Raw genomic sequence first — 18,517 nt, forward strand, 5'->3', positions numbered from 1 at the left:
AAGACCAAACTATTTATCAACTCCATTATTCTTATCTTTAATTTTATTTAAAATTTTGTCTTTTTAATACACTTTTCTCATTCTCTAATAACAATTAATTTTATAGTTATAAATATATGAAATTTTTTCTGAGATATAAATATACATACTACGCTATATATATTTATTTAAAAAGTATATTAATTATTTCTTGATTCCTTATCATTATCGTGATAATCAGTCAATTAAAGATGATTAATTATTAAATGATTTTTATAAAAAAAGTAAAGAATAATATTAATATAATTATCCTAATTATAACATGCTAAATAGTAATTTCACTGATACTTTGTAATCAGTATCCTGCCCTGTTAGTGTGCCACCTAATTGTTATTCGCGTTGGAACGAAGTAATCTATATCACCGTGCAGATTATAGAATCATGTAGAGAGTGATACATGACATGTTGGATCGTCCAAACACGCTGACCGTCGTCATCCCGGAGAGCAGGGAATCCGCGTTGAAATATGAATATTCGCGCGATACCAGGCTACTCTCCCCCTCTCTCTCTCTCTCCCTCTGCACCGAAAACCAAGTGCGGTCTAAATACCGTGCACTAGCGGAGAGTAGATATGACACAAACGCTAATATGCTCTATACACAGAAACGGACCATGGCCCGAGCTGGACATCAGCGAACATTGCCCTTTGCTTTGATTTGTGTTACCCAGGTGGTGCCGCGATTAGAATTTCTAACCAGGAATCTGTTATTTCACGTTAATCATATAAAGCGCAGTATCTGATATCCAACAGCCGCAGAGATGGTGGTCGAAACTCAGAACGATGTGCGGTCGCTAAAGCGTCGTTTAGAAATTTCACGATTATAGTAAGGGAGCAGAATATTTTGATCTGTATATTTCGTTGATATTTTATCTCTTATTGACAAATATAATTTTTTTTGATAAGAGTATAAAAGGAAAATTAATACAAAATAGAATATAAATTTGAATTGTAATCAGGGGACACGATAAAACTTGTATAATAATCCAATTTTGTCGAAACAAGATTCTTATACGTGTCTTTGTATGGATAACAATTGATGTGAATTAAGTCGCTTAGCTGGAGAAGAAAATGCAGAAGGTCCACTGCAACTGTAAACGGCTCATGAAGTTGTAAACTGCACGCAAATGGAACGTGCCCCTTGAACGGGGCCGTAGCGGTAGAATGGAGCTATATCGGCCGTCTCGAAACGACCGACCGCGGATGCATTGCAACTGCAACTGCAACGTGCTGGAATACAAGCCAGACCGGGGTCTACGCGATAGGAATAATTAATACACCTATATATAAGGACTGCCAACGGGGTCCTATACGATATCGTCTCCGAAGCATAAAATTGATGTCTATACTAGGAGGTAAGTAGAATCCTCCTGAATCGATAATTCGTCACACAACTGAGAATAATACTGATTACAAATCCTACGACGTTATAGTAAATGTTCCTAATAACGTTCTATTTTGCAATAATTGATGTAATATGTAAATAATGTGTCTGTGGTTAAAAGTCCTGCATAAAACATTTGATTTAATTATACTATTTTTTTATTTAATAATTCTGGAGTAATAGATTGAATCGTGTTTCTTAGATCATATACGTATATTAATCGGGTTAAAAATTATATTGATTTTCGTTTATTTACAATTTATCGTGGAAAATAATTTTCGTGTTTTTCGCGAGTAAATATTGCTGACCATATAAAAATATATTTTTCATAACTATGTTATGATCCTTTTCCATATCACTATTTAATAAAAATAAAAATTTTACGATGTCGCAACAATTATTTTTTAATACTTTAAAAGTGCGTAATACATAAATGCGATCATGAAATGATATCTGGAAAAATGTCAGCGAATGTTGTAGAAAATTTTATGCGATTTTAGGCAAAAATTTCATAATTATACTATAATGTGCTATTAAATTCCACGCGTAACATTTTAATTTCAGTAAATCTCAGCGTTAAAGTCCACGTGATATTGCGACTATCGACAGTTATTTTTCTGAAATTCATGCAATTAATGTCGTCAATGTCGCTCGTGTCACAAAACAACAGCCGACCTTATTTGGCTTAGGTAATAAAAAGGCTCGCACCTTATCCCGTGATCTCTTTCCACTGTGTAAGCGCAAAGAAACAGTCGTCGGGAGAAAACCTGAGAAGGTTAGTGGATCGATCGAATGTATATTTCGGTACAAGACAAAGATGCGCAAGTTTACGTTTGCGCTTTTATAGCCAGTTCGCTTAAGATTGCATCGTTTTAAACGCGATATATGCACCCGAATGCATTCGCTGCCGTGTGCTTTAAAACAATTGTAGACGTACGAACTTTGTCCAACAATCTCTTAAAACCATAATTTTCCACGTAAACGAGAAATCGTTGCATCTACTCTTGCGCTTTTCTCTTAACATGCCTCGTATAATCATTTTAAATCGTCGCGATTATTTTTCTTAGCAATTAAGCAAACAGCTGTTGTAAAATAGAGGGAACGAAGATTATACTTCGTGGAAATAATATCATGGCGATAATCTTTGTCCATTTATCTAAATGAGGCATGACTTAATATTACGGCTAATTCAGGAATTGGCACAAAATTGACATTAAAATGACTGATACGCTATCTTGATAGAGGTTTTATTAGCTCGCCGAGGTCAAGAGGTCGAAGGTAGCTTACTCGGGCAGGTGGATCGTCTTACGAAGGCGAAAAAGCGAAACGAGCTTACGCGGCGTGTCCCATTTCCGCCCGCCCGACAATTACCTCCCTGGGACACCCTCGTGGAAAGGAGACCGTTTCTAATCTGTTTGCGGTCGAAATCACCGCATTCCCGTAATGAAGATTGTTTCATTTTAATGCCTTTAATTTCGCACTATAGCCTCGACGAAAATCGTTACCGTTTCTGCGCGTCCCGTACTTTTATCTGTTTTAAATCGTCGGAAAATTCAATGACTTTTTGCAATTAAATTATTTAATGAGGCAAAAAATGTATTTTTTTTATTAACAAATTAAATTTTACGCATTTTAATGCCGATGACTCGTGCGTCGTTTTACCTGAAAATTATCACGATTTGTGACAATAATTAATTTGTCTGCAGTCGATGTTAAATTCTACAACTCTCTGCTAATAAAGTATTTAATTGTAATATATTTTTAATCCGTAAAAAGAAAGGAATTTTTTTCCTCGATTAATATAATCGATAATTAGTAAAGAAAATATCGTTTTCTTTGCTAAGGATATTTCTTGATTGTAAAAATAACAATGTGATAAAAGACACGTAGCCAGTAATAGAATTACATGATAATAAAAAATTTGCATACACACGGTCACTACAACGTTCAAGAAACCAGGGTCATATCATGTGTAAACTGTCCATGAGGAAACGAAGGATGATTGTAGACTACTCTCCCGTATAAGCGAGTGCCTCGATATGTATAAAACCGGGGTAAACAAACTCCGAGGAGAGTAAGGAAAAGGAAATTTAACCCTCCCGTTTACCCGGATTGAAGCGCTCTCTTCTATCGAGACCGGATTTCTAACGAGGCTAGTAAAACGAGGAACGGAGAAAAGGGGTTGATGGCGTAAAAATAAAAAGGAGAGAGACACGGAATATAAGAGAGAGAATTATCATCGGTTAATCAGCGGTAATCTTCTAATAGGATGTCCGCGTGGCGTACCCGATAATCCATAATCCATCGATACCGATAGAATCAACATACATGTGTCCACATAGTAGAAGAACGCGCTAGAGTGTGGAGATATTTTATCTGCACATATTTATGCCATACCTGCGCGGATTATGAGCAATTTTATGGCGACCCTCCATCTACGGCTTCCATCGATTATTGAATTTCCATGAAGAGAAAAATAAGGAAATATATATATATATATATATATATATATATATATATATATATATATATTACAAGGCCTACATATAGTTTTGTATGTGCGCGTAAGTTTGATGTGTACAAATTTGTTGTTTCCCTTAATTCCTTATCGGACTGAAACAACCAAATAGTATTTTCTTGCAGTTTCGTGGAACGCAATTGATTTTTCAAACGTGCCGTAACGTCCAATGGAAAAATGGAACGGGTAGCTGTCCTGGTTCGCTTGATATTGAACTGGCTTTTCCTCTTGGCTTGTCCGACTAGGAGCGCACCATCGTTACTGACAACGCGAATTTTTCGTTTTTAGATAAAGTTACGAAAGTTTAGATTCTCAAACGTACACGTGAAAGATCAAATAATAAATTACGCGATTGTTTTTTTTTTATTTCTCTTTTACTTTTTACAATCGCTATGCTCCGAAAGCTCAGTAAACCTGATTATGTAGCCGCACAACCACGAGTTATGTAATTTTCGTCTTAAAATTTATTAAGTGCAAGATATTGTTTGCAAAACCTCCGCTCTCGGCTTGTTTCGCTGACATTTTTCTCTGTAAAAAAAATCTCTATGTAATAACGTAGCGATATCAAAATTCGCTGCGTCAACTTGGTTTAGCCAGTGGCTACATAATGAGAGCGGCTCTCAGCCGTTTCTTGTTACTTTTATTTTATTTTATTTTTTTTTTTAATACCGTACATCTGAGCACTATTATCGCGCGCAAACTGCGTTAATAACCGCTACGTAATCATCGACGGGTGCCGAAGAGTATCTCGTAATGGTGCTCGCCATATTGCAATTTGAATTTCGCTGAAATTGGTGGAAAAAAAAAGAGAGTGCCGGGTGCTGTGGAATGAATATGTTAATTGGCTCTGGAATTGGCTGTCCCTATCGGTGATTGATTAAAATTCGATACGTCGTGATGCCGCCGCTTTGGCCGTGCGATAGACGAGAGGGGCGGGAAGGGCCGGGAAGGGCAACGTACACGATCGGGTAGGAAGGGAGAGTTAGCAGCGACTGCAACGAGCCGGTCGTTCCAGGGAAGTTACTTTGCGGATAAACGAGATTGAAATTTCGATGGAAATTACCGTTGATACCTGTGGACTTAAGCGAACTGTCACCAAGTCAAACAGTAGCGAGTACTTGTCGATTACGTTGGAGCGTGTGCCATCATCCAATACGCCCGGCTAAGCGAAATGGAAAAACGTTTTTGGTGTTTGCGTCTTAGTTCGTTTTCGAATATCTCGCATCTTAAATTGCTCAAGGAGTCGGCTATGAAATTACGCGAAGATTGACGATGTGTTCAAGAAGGGAAGAGTACAACAAATATTTAAGCATTATTACGTTTTGCGAAAATCGTAAAGAGTAGCATTTTTTATCGATTCTTATTAATAAATAAATTAAATTAAGTAAATTTAATAAATAAATTAAATTCTTATTAAATTAATTACTGAAATGTGACTGTATAAATTTGTAATATTATAAGAATTTATGATATTGTAAGAGTTATCACTAGTGGTAGTGGTCTTATCTAATAATCTTAGGGGCGCATATGTTTTTTAAAAGCTACCGGGCTTTATATATAATACAGAGACATATTTCGTATAACAACGTGTGGAATTCTGCTATTGTAATAACTCTCTGTATAAGATTTATCATAGCGCATTTCTGGGAATATTATCGTTGAGAGAAGCTACCGAGTCTTGTTTCTCGTATACGTCATCAATTTGCTGGAATCCGCAAGGACCGAGTATACAGAGCGTGGCGTAATTCGCGGTACAATGGAAAAAGAAGTAATTCCTCTCGTAGAAATAAGTAGGAAATGTGTAGAACACAGAATTTTCTCATACGAGATTTAGTTTATGAAATAGTCGTGACTTCAACGACAGAAAAAAAAAGAAAATTAATATTGCCTCTGTATCTTTAAATACATCACCAGAGACACTGGAAAAATATCGAAAAATATCAAACTCAATTGGTTTTAAAACAAATTATTAGAATTTACAAACATAATGACATATTTTTTGCTATCTCATATGTATAAATTTTAAAAAGTGATTCCCGTAAAAAGTAACTCGGATGATGCAAAGATGTACGAAAAAGTGACAAAGAAACAATAATACAATTCTAACGTGAAAGAATAAACAAATTCATTTAGCCCGGTCACGACAGGTAGGTATGTTCAAGAGCCGCAGAGAGCGAGGACCGCTCGTATTACAGGCAAGACGTATACGAGTTACCGTGGATGTGTCCCGCTCACAAAGCCTCGTCCGTGCCGGTGTGTCGGCGTTAATGAAACACGTCCACCGTTGGCAATTGTCCCGCCGCAGGCACGACAACGGCCGTCCGTACGTAAAAGGGAGAGGCGCTAGCTGGCCGGCTGGCTGCTATATTCCGCTCCGTTTCCATCAGGTTGCATCTAGCCAAGCTCCGGGATCCGGCTACTCTCCGGCGTTTCGTGAATTTAGATGAGACCGGCCTGTCCGGCTTAATTCGCGCGCACCTCATAAGAAGCAGAGTCATAATCTCCCCCTCTCTCTCTCTCTCTTGCACGCCCGACTCGCACACACGCTCTAATATTTTTGTTTCGTTATTGGAGTAACCGTCGTGGCCGGTGACCGTCGCGCGTTTTTTTCCAGTGTAAAAATGTAAGCGGTTCGTTGGCCTGGTTCGTCGGCCGCGTAAAAAAAGGAGGCGACTACCTTATACTACCGCGCCGGACCTTCCGTAGCATTCATCGTGTTTATCGCGTTACGTTTGCGCGATCGTACGAATACGGTTAATTACGTAGTATCTCTAGACGCGCGCTTTAATTTAAAAAATTTTTTTTTTTTTCGCGAGCATGTGTCGTGTACTACGATAGTAAAATCTGTCACGCGTATCTTCCATTACGCCGTTATGCACTTTTCTTCTCCGATAGAGCTAGGAGGTATGTGACTCTCTTCGCTGGTTGACGACCCTAATTGTCACATACATTTCCGCGTACACCCCCCCGCCCATCGGCGCTGGTAACAAAACGAGCAAGTGTTTGATCGGATACCAGAAAACCCTCTTTCGGTGCGCTTTCGCGTTACTCGCTTCGTCCGAGACGCAGGAACGACGACCACGTCTCCCGGTGTGGAAAAATGCTTGCAGAGATCTCGGGTCACGTACAACGGGCGCGATAACGTAGTCGCTTCTCTCTCTCTCTCTCTTTTTCTTTCTCTCTTCCCCTCAACCCCGCTCGCGCTCATCCTTTCTCGTTTCTTCATTCTAGTCTCACGACCGTTCGTTCTCCCCGCCCGTATTCAAAGTGCAAGGAGCAAAAGGAAGGAGGCGTGTGCACAAAGATCACATGCCGCCCAGATTGAGGCTGCAGGGTAAACGTTCGTGTTCTCCCGTACTCTTTCCTTCCGGGCGTTCTGTCTCTCCTCCACCTCCGGGATCCGGCTTGCTCTCGCGCTTTGAGCAAATCTGCGTGAAAATGGGAAGAACGTCTGGTACGAGCCGGAGGGGGAGCGAAGAGTCTGTACGTTGAATGTGCCACCCTTCTATATAGGTGAGAAAGATAGATAGATAGATAGATAGATAGACAGATATAGTGAGAGAGAGAGAGAAGGAGGGATGGGAAAGAGTGGTGAGAGATAACCGTGGCGAATATCAGAGCCCTTCTGATGACAGCGGGGTCGAATAACGAGGCCCCCGCCATCCACGATAGGACACGGTTCGGAGTTGAAAATTACTTCCGCGTCACGGAGCTTTTCCTGCGGGGCCAGACGACGACCCTCCGACGAGTACCAGCCGGAGGTGAGTTATGATAGTCTATCGAAGTAAGTTCGTTACCGATGAGATTCTTGATTTTCTATTTATCGGGGAGACCCTCGTAAGGTAGCTAGGTAATAAGTCTCCCGGTGTAGCCGTTGCCTCTCTCCCACCCCCGAGCGAAATTAGTTCTTGAAGGAAATATATTGCGGATGCCGGGGTAAATACTGAAAAATCCCCGCCGCGCTTTTTAAGTAATCTTTTTTCTATTACGACCGGCAATTTGCGACAGGGGCGCGATAAATTCGCGTGGGCGAGTGAATTTTAACACTTATACGCGGTAATATCATGTCGAGATGTTGAATAATGTTCACGGAAAAATGGAGTGCCGGATGTGATGAAGCGCTCGCGCGCGCGCGCGAAAACTCGAGAGGATGATTATTGAAAGGGAGCAAATAGAGGATGTTCATGAATGAAAGAATTACAAATCGGAAAATCAACACACAAGGTTGGAAATGAGATTTTCCATTCTATTAATCAGAAATAAAAGAAGGAAGACGCCAATGGGAAGAGCATGGGTTTTATTTGAGGCTACTTACTGAGAAAAACGCCGGTACGGCAATGCATTTTCTCACGAATCATCTCATTGATCTCACGTTATTATTAATAGATTTGCGCGCGCGAATTCTCTGCGCATAATGGAATAAAAATGTAATAGTGAGCGCAGGAGAGGAGAATACACGCGCGCATCTACCGATAATATATTTGAAAAATGAACCGCGCTCGTTATACGATTGATTATGACTTACTGCACCGATTTCAGCAAGCGGAATAAATGCACTCGCGCTTTATTGTGCCTCCATTAAAATTCCATTTACCAATGGTAGCTTATGGCTCGTAGGATAATAGCTGTAGCAGCACTCCATGTCCAATGGAATAGCGTTAACTACCGATTTACCGTTTTCAGTTATGCTGTTTGATCGATTTAATGCGAAATTTCTTCGGCCTTTTTCAACGATTCATGAATCATTTCACCACAAAAATTCGCGCAAATCTTAAACATATTAGAGTATATTATAATTATATATGTATATCATTATGTGTGCAGTTATATCTCGCGATTCGATTAGCATTATTATTCAAGTTTATGCGATCACTGTAAGCATTAGCATAGAATATTGCGATTTGTAAAATTTATTTAACATTAATTATTCTTTCCGAAATTTTTGTTTTAATAATCACTTTCCAACAAAAACAATATCAAAATCAAACCGCACCTAATTTAAAAAAAAATTAAAAATTACTTCTATATCTCTGCTTAGTTTCATCGCCGCGAGCAAATCGCTTAACTGCCATGATCTATTTTGACGGGCTAATGGTTATCGCGAACAGATTATCATGCTAAAGAGACGTTAATTAACACGTCGCATCCAATAATGGCTGTTCAACTGGAACAGAGGTTCTCATTTATATAGTACTAAGTATTGTACATGGCGTTTTCTATAATAGATATGAGAGGAATGAAAGTCTCAATAGCAATATAATGTAGGTATTATTAAAATACATTTTGTATATAGCATAATTTTTTGCTACAAATTTGTAAAAACTGTAATAAAGATAATAATGACATAGCTTAGACAACTGTAAGAACAGATAAGTAAGTAACAGATAATATATTTTATAAAATTTTCATCCATTATTACGTTTAAAAGAAAGGATCAAAATATTATGGAATTTTAAAAAAGAATTTCAAAAAGATCAAAATATTTTGGAAATTATGCTTATTATTCGTTTAAATTATTATATTATTGTATGAAGTAATGTAGAAAATAAATATCTCCAAAAAGGACTGTTAAATAAATTCGAAATAATCCTCATAGATTTCGAGAGCAAAAATTACGCAGAGCACTTTGAAAGTTCGTCGAATTTTTAAAAAATATACTCGCTGAAAAAAGTGGAATTAAAATCTATATATCGTTTTTTCATTTTATTTCAGAGCTAAAACCGCCATTCTATGCTGTGGAGGCGTACTGCTATAAAGTTGCTACATAAATATAGAAATCTTTAAATATATATAAATTGTATGTATTCAAGAAAACTGTTCATATTAAAATTTTATAAAAGCGTGGTGAAATAATTCTAATACATTTGCGGACGAAATCGTTTTATCCTGGTATAATTAAAAGCAGACAGCATTAGCTTTATCAATTTGTAACTGTGCTGAATAAGCCAGGAGAGGGAACTTGAGTTAAATCCAGGAAATCGAGCCGTTTCGTACGGAGTCTGCTAATTTCCCCTCGACATATGTAGTGTATATATAAAGTGAAATAAGGATATTAATATCCAGGTATATATAATAATTACATGAATAGAAGAGGATCGGATGTTTCAATGTAGCTAAGAAAAAAAAAAAAAAAAAAACATGTTATTTGTAATAGTGAAGAAAAATTAACGCAGTGATAGATAAGATTAACACAGTAGGTTCTGCATTTATATTAAACTGCTATATCGAACAATCCATCTTCAGAATGTGACATGAAATGATGAAATTTATTGGCAGAAAATAAATTTCGTTTTGTGATTTTCCAATATTTCATCTTCAATTCCCGTCGCATAACGCTCGCATGAAATTCACGCGTCGAAAAGAATCGAATTTCGGCACAGAAAACTTAAAATGAAATCCAATTGAAAAGATGATTTTCTGATGATTTTTTATAACATCATACGCTCAAATATAACGCAATATCATATCTAGGCAAGTAAAACAAATGTACAATTATTATGCAAAAATAAAAATGCAAAGAAAGAAGAGAAAATTTTTTCCTCGAGGATTTTTTATATTGAAAATAATCAAAATATATATTCACATTGTGTGTGTATATATATATATATATATAATGTAACAATAAAAATATATAATTAAATTTTTCTATACATATTTTAGATTTGGCATGAAATGTGCCATTTCTAAAATTTTTAAAACATTTCTAAATACTTAAGATACCATAATAATTTGTTTCATTAATAAAAATCCATTATTAGTGCCGTAAAGATTATGTATTTCAAATGGTACGTATATTGGCATGTGTAGCCACCGATAGAGAAATTCGAGGAATCACCTAATATCTGCTGATGCGGAGTCAATTCCGGCTTACGGCTCCCAGGAAAGAAATCTCGGGCGCGATTCGATCGATGAGGTAGCCAGATGGTACCTACCTCTACGCCACGTCGATTCCTCCATCGCACCCACTTGTTGAACCCCGGCCGCCAATACTCGACAAAGTACTCCTCCGTGTACTCGACCCCGTGACCATTGCCGAATCTGCCCTGTGTTCTGGTGGACGTCAGTAAACGCGGAGTGTGCAAGTTCACCTCCAGATATTCCTTCCCTTCCTTCGTCACCAGGTCCTTCGGGCACCACGCGCCACCGCCCTTATCTTGTCGTAGCCTGCGAATAATACCACGAGTTAGTACGAACGTTCCTGAAAGAGGTATGTCGCGTGAAGACACGCGAGGAACGCACATGTACTGAACGCCGATGTTCGCATGACAAAGGCACAGGCGCACGTTATGCTTTACTAGCTGTCATGGTGACCGGTCATTGACGAAAAGAAGCAATAAAAATAATATCCAAGCAGAAGATGTATATATCTGGATTATCGCGAACTTATTATGCAGCTGATATAATTAATGGGTTTCCCGGCCTGGTTTCCTTTCAAGATCAATAGCCGCCTGTAAATTAATGACGCGGCGATCGATTTATGGACGATCTTTGAATTTGAGCACACTGCCTCGAGGTTCGCGCGGTATTGATTATGAATAACTTATTTTGCAGCAAAGCTTTTATCGCGATAGCAGCTTCTTGTGGACAGAGGAAAATGGAAGTAATTTTTTTCAGGACTCTTGGGGGGTGAGTCTCTCACGCAAAAGGGAGAACGGAGACTAGTGATTAGTAGATTCTAAGAAGAAAATCATGATTATAAAGGACTTATGTATAAATTTAAAAAATTAAATATTGAAAAAATATCCGGCCCTCCTACAACCATTTATGTCTTCAATAGAAGATGTTTGCGATTTAATATTTGCTTGAGATGTGTTTATAAAACTAACGAGAGATTCAAGAATTAAGAATATCAGATAGCAGCAATGTATAGGAAGATTATTGATTCAGGTAGGGTCAACAATGTTCGTGCCGAAGGGAGCAGACCTAAAAGCGGCCATTTCATAAACCAACAGCATTTTTCCGATCTGATTGTTTCTGCAATCAGCATAAGAAATTAAATTATCCTGATACTTTTGCCTCGAGACATTGCTAAATGCGTATTGTACTTATGCGCATCACGTACACGTTACAATATATACGAGTAATAATTTTTCTTTATATGCATTGATAATTAAAAACATAAATGTTGAAAATATTTTTGTTTATTGAATAATTACACGCAGACTTAAAGAATGTACAAGTGTTCGATCGCGTAAAGGTGTCTTGATTCTTTGAATTTTTATAGCACTTTGAATTCTTATAGCACACAATGCTTTGACAACAAATATGTTACATTAAATCTCAGAAATACTATCTTTTGTTAAAAATGACGTCAAGAAACGACGCGTACGAATTTGCTAATTAAATTTCAGAATAAAACTCCGTGCGAATTTAATGAGAAAGTTTATGGAAGATATAATAGCGTTATTATCAGGTGTTATTTCCGACGTGCCGTGTCGCGAGCACGCATGGAAATCCATTGAAATACGCACGGTTCTGTCACAAAGGGAGAGAGAATCTCCATGGAAATATTTCAGCTGGTTCAGTCGTGGAGGACTGCCGTACACATAAGCGGCGTGCCCGCATGTAAACAATAGACCAGGCGAAACCGGTTGAAAGCGTTTGCGGTTAATTAGGCGCCAATGCTGTTAACAATGTCCTGGCAAGTCCTCCGTAACCTTGCGTTGCAACGCAATCCGTAGTTACGCAGCTCGACGGGCATGAGATCTCGTTTAAATAAAATCACTGTTGCTTTTTCACGCAACAAATTTTACGACTTAGCTTGAGCTGATAATTTTAATAAATGAGAAATGTTCATTTATGATGAGGTTGTCGTGATAAAGGCAAAATGGAAATTCGGAATTTTTATAGCGGCGTTAATTGTCATAGACTTTACATTTAGATAGAGCGGATTGTTTTATAATACAATACTCGTTCATTTGCTGCGAATCGCTTGTTGATTTATTGAAATTTCTATTCATCGTTATTTGCACGATTACACATCGATAATGATGCTATTTCCTCTTTTCGCATTTATTTGTGGTCGCTATTTTCCATTCATTTCAATTCCTGATAACCGATTGTAATTCAATTTCTGATAAAACAAGCTGAAAGATCTGCCATATAATTTCGATATTAATTAATATATTACCATATATATGGAGAAAGCATAAATTTTTTCGAATCGCGTATTATTTGAAAATTCGAAAATAAAAATTATATCGAGGATCTTAAAATAAGAAGTTTCATTCTTTCGTTATTTCGAGAAGTGACTTCTAGTAACATAGGTACAATATTGACCGTGTTGCAGCACTTCCGCCCGTTAATTGCGCCATCAACGTTTTCAGATGCCCCGTAAATTGGACGTAAAAATAAAAGAAAGCGTCGTCTTGGGAATCGTAAAGATTCCCTTACGTGCCATCCCGTTGTTAAACGAAGGAACATAAGTGCAAGTTCGTAAAGGCACTGCTTAGAGTTCCTCAAGTCGCAAAATGTTTAATCAAAAACTTCTTTGGCTTTCCATGAAATCTCAACAAGTTTATGAAGAATACAAGAAAATTCGTCGTTGCAATTCATCATTGGATTATTGATTACATTCCGATTTATCGTTAAAAGAATTGTAAATTGAAAATAATATAATATTATTAGCACTATTTAACTCTTGTACAAAATAACAAAACCTGATAGCTTTATGTGATAATATGGCTTTCGTCAAAAATTGTATTCTAACACGTATAATATAAAAAAAAAAACAAAATATAAAATATTCTAAAAAATATATAATACCAAACTTTACAAATTACTTCGAGTGATAAAATAAAAATATGTAATATATACAGAATATATATCTCAATATTAACATAGACTTCCGCTATAAATTTTCCACAATTATGCGAGAAATTTATAATAACGATAGAAAGATGCAACACCATCGAACGGCTCTCCGGTTTTCTCGAAAATAGGTGCGGAGTGTGCGATCCTAATAGGAAGCCGATATTCTTGCCCGGTACAATTTACGGCAGCCAACCGAGGAATCGACCGGCCGTTCTACGGGTACTCCAAAGTAGTCTCGTGGAGAAAATAACACGAGGGTAAGAGAGCTTGGGCCACGGGCCGACCAGAAGCATTACGACGCCTCATCAGTCGAAAAGTGCATTAGCAATGCTAATGACCCCCCGATCGTTACCACCGCAGCTACCATCCACGCTGCTTCGCGCGCAGCACGTTTGTTATTCGGAAGTGGGCCACGCCATAGGGAAGGGGGAAAACAGATCCCAAGGAGAAAGGGGGCGGCCGGTTCCCCCGCAATAATTTTCGCACGACAATAACCTTGCAACGTCACGTAGGTATGCGTCCATTGTTTCATTTGGTTAAAACAACGGCGGCTACATTGTAGCGGCTCAACCGGCTGGCCATAGAGCAGAATTTCACGTTGCCTTTTACGCAAAATTCTCATGGCTATTAACAAATTGATGCGTCAAGTTCTCTCTCGATCCACCCTCGCGGATTTAAAGCGCTCCTTGCGAAATATTCCACCGTAATTCATCCAAACCGTAATCCATTCAATTTAGATTATTGTTTTATCACGATAAATATAGAAAATTTACCATTAAAATGAACCATTTCCAGTCATTAAGCAATGAAAAGTTATATCGCGTACGTTTGCGAATAATACAAGCGCGATAAATATTGAATCAGAAAAGATATTATCGGAATTAAATAAGATCAAATCGATAAAACCTTTTATAATTTACACATCTCTTTACAAATCTTTTTATTCATAATTTTTTGGTACGATTAAATTGATCGTTATTTCAAACGTTCTCATACATATATAATATATCTTATCGCGACTAATCTCACTCGGAAAAATTAAATTTTCCAGACGCAACAAAACGTAGCGTCAATCATTTTCGACCCGTTCTTTAAGGCATATTTATATTCAGGCCGCGCACACGCACGAGTCCGCTTGTTTTCTTCTATTATCTCTCGGCGTATCCAGCTTTACTCGGAGCCCTCCTCGTGTGTCGTCTCGAATAACTGATAAAAACTAATTAAATTTTCCCACGGTATTCTCGCGATTTCGATGATAACCGTTATTACGTTTTTCGGGTGACCGCACGGAGAGAAATGCAAAATGAATAAAATGACAACGCGTTTGTACGTATTGCGCGACATTTTACGACCGTTTTGAGGCTAATCTCCACGCTAATTAGACGCGAAATGAGCAACAATTACGTCTCACCTGGTGAAGGACAAAAACGCCAGCTATGCGCAAGCGACACTAGAGCTATTCTAGAAACAAATGCTTCCAAGCGGACTGCAGAGATTCAGCTTGAAAATATGTCACTGGTTGGGCGACGATAAGCGCTGCAAGACAAAAGGCTAGGAGCAGATATGATACTCGCAGATATGAAATGATTTTGCTTGTTATAGTCAAAGATGTACAGTTTATCTTTTTTCGTTACACGTTGCCTTGTTTTCGGTTAAAGCAGCTCCGAATAACAAAGTGATAGCAATGTACTTATAGAGAGTATGAGATACGTTCTAAAAAAATGTATATACAATATCTATTGTTGTAATCGTTATTTAATACACGCGTAATCTAAGAGCAGACACGCGATAAAAATACTACTCGTTACTATTTTTTATTTATGTTTATATATGAATATAACACGTAATTTACATCGATGCGTTAGAAATTTACATATATAAAATAACTTTATAAAATTAAACTTTTGCATCGATTTTTTTATGTCATTCAATCACTCTGCTTGTCATTCATGAAATTAGTAAATTGTAAGTAAATTTGCTCGTTAAAGAAATGCCGTTATCACGTAACGAAAATATGTTTGCTAATGGAACTATTGGATCCTATGCGCCATCCTCGGGGCAGGTTCACAGATGATTTCATCCTCGCAGTCCGTTCGCTCGATCGAGCTTTTCAGATAACACGTAGTGCTATCATGAACTGCATCTGCAGCGAGAGACTGCACATAGAGACACGCTCTAACAGCGCGAGTTATGGTGTGCCGATGTGAGAAAGAACGACGCGTATGCCGGGCGTCGTTCCTTCTCTCTTTCGAGCTTACGCGCCATTGTTATCGAATATGCTAGGAATGCTGCTGCCGAATATACCATCAGCCAAATGATCCGTGAAAATTCCGGCTGGCCCGCGTCCGACTTTAGCGCCGAGCGCGAGAGTTCTTTTTCCCCTTTTTCCCTACGATCGAAGCGAACGGACAGCGTATCATCGTGGAGAGAACCCGGGGATGGATAGGGGTTGGGTGTCATATGAGCCGGGAATGTCATGCCATCGATATTAAAACGTTCGCGAATGACAGTAACGTTCGAGAGTGGCGCGAGGTGTTATTATCCCGAGCTGAAGCTGAAAGATCGGTGATATAACGTGAAAATTCATAATGAAAGCGTCGTAGATTTTTATGGATGATATTATGCTCAGAAATATACATATGTGTAATAAAATTAATTATGTTTCTGCTAATCTGTCAATCGCGATTTTACGAATGGCAGTAGGAAAGAAGTTGACGTTATTCAATTAACCAGATGTTTTGCGAAAATTAACGAGAAATCAGTGATTTCGATAAAAAAGATTTATTTTTCGCGGAAAAAAGAATGGCCAGTCGTGCGACTGAAATAATTGCTCAAATGCTTTTAAAGTTTGCTGCACGATTTAATTCATCTCGTTTATCTCTCTTGAAAAAAAAAACTTCTATCAATCAATAAACTTCCGTTGTATATAATTTAATTAAAAGATGAAAATATACCCTTCCAGCATAATTATATTATTTAAAAGGCTTTCTCGATTTTAATTACTTTAGTCTGTGTATTTCTTTAATTAATAAGCTTCATTAAAACTTTTCAATTATAAGATGAGTTTTAAATTGAAATACTTTCAAATTAAAATAATCTAAACAGCCACTTTATTCGGACGGATTGCTTTGTGTCGTCTTGAGAACATTTTTTTTAATATCGTGTAACAATATAATTCTATACTAAAACGAATGCGAGATGTGTCAACTGCATTTTTAATTAAAATATACAGATATTAGTCGTTGCAATGCTCTTATATATAATATCTGCCGCTTGCAGTAAAGAATCATTCAGACAAGTGTTAATGACAGTCTTTATCTAAATTTCATGGCGATTATCGTGTCATAAACTAACACGGTAACTACCATTTCCTCTCGTTATCTCAATTGTCCATTAGTTCGAGATCTGTCTTTCCAGTGACGATAGTTGCTGCATGTGTTAACATGCTGCAACGACACCGCGATCGAGCATCTTTTTTTCATAGCCTGGTATGAAGAACGATATAACCAAGACATAAAGCGGCGCCGGCATATACATTTATAATATTACATCACCTTATCTTGTCGCTTTTGCTTAACGCGAGTAAATGGTAGAGTGAGTGAGGGGGCACATCCGGGACGATCCCGTGGGACGCCCCCGAGGAGTCAAACTCAATCTGCAAATGGTACAATCCCATTTTCGACGCTTCGACGGCGCTTGATCATTTTCCTTTAAAGCCGGGTGTCCGTAATGTACCTCGTAACATTTCCCTTTATGGTCAGAATAATATAACATGATGTGTTTCATTGTCGCGTATTTCGTGATGATATATACTCTCTTCGACTAAATTATTATTCGCGGCTCGTAAACGTAAAGATGAGCCATATGGGAGCAACACAGGTTATACGATGATATCAGCACTTGAGTCTCTGTTGAGATAATTAAAATGTTTTATCTGATGGAGAGAGAATGCGCAGCCATATCGCAGTGCATTTCATATACAAGATAAAGATTATCAAAGAGAATAAAATATACATTGCATATGTAAATTTCTGTATATTATTTCTACTATTTATAAATATACCGGGGAATTGTGAGCTTTATTTTAAATTATTTTATTTTAAAATATTTATTATATTTAATATATATGTTAAAAAATATCAATCGCGTAAAACATACGAATAATCGAAAGCTTCCCTGCGTAAATATAACAATACAATCAATCCTCGGACAATTCTATCGTAACGAGGGAACGAGGGAACATTAATATCCACAACAATTTAGAAACTTTTCTGCAAAACCTGTACGGCAACGTCGAGAATGGCGATGAAAATTGTCTGGACGATCATATTTCAGCGCCGACAGTCCGTACAATTCGCCACCGACTCGACCGGAAACTATCTCGGGCGAATATTTGTCTCGCGGGTCATGTTAAGCGGGCCAACGTTTTTTCGTCGCCGCTACACTGACAGAATTCCGTGTTGTCAACGTATCTAAAACTTCGAGTCATGTAGCGAATGTATCGATATCCAACTGCCGCCGCTCGGCGGTCGTTAGTGGGAGTTTCGTTCAACTCGCTTCGTGATTTTTCGGAACAACGTGAACTGAAAAGTTCGTCTATCACAGCGGCGACGCTCAATGTATAGATATGAAAAATCGAACAAGCCGCTAACGAATAAACGTACCTTTTTTTTTTTTTAATTTTTATGCAATGGTCGAGTATTGATTTAACAAAGCTCGTCATGCATATGTCTCTAATCAATTCGTTAATAACTATTTAAAGAAT

At 37.8% G+C, this 18,517-nt stretch overlaps 1 protein-coding gene across 2 annotated transcripts in view; it reads right to left on the reverse strand.

Moving 5' to 3' along the window:
* The window catches only part of LOC126853357 (discoidin domain-containing receptor 2), a 177,845-nt gene that overhangs the window by 51,737 nt on the left and 107,591 nt on the right, over positions 1-18,517 (reverse strand). For both annotated transcript variants that reach the window (XM_050599009.1, XM_050599008.1), the window contains one exon: positions 10,872-11,103. In XM_050599009.1, coding sequence (XP_050454966.1) covers positions 10,872-11,103 — 232 coding nt within the window. The remainder of the gene's footprint in view (positions 1-10,871; positions 11,104-18,517) is intronic.

The sequence above is a fragment of the Cataglyphis hispanica genome, chromosome 12 (genome assembly GCF_021464435.1).
Source record: "Cataglyphis hispanica isolate Lineage 1 chromosome 12, ULB_Chis1_1.0, whole genome shotgun sequence".
Lineage (NCBI taxonomy): Eukaryota > Metazoa > Arthropoda > Insecta > Hymenoptera > Formicidae > Cataglyphis > Cataglyphis hispanica.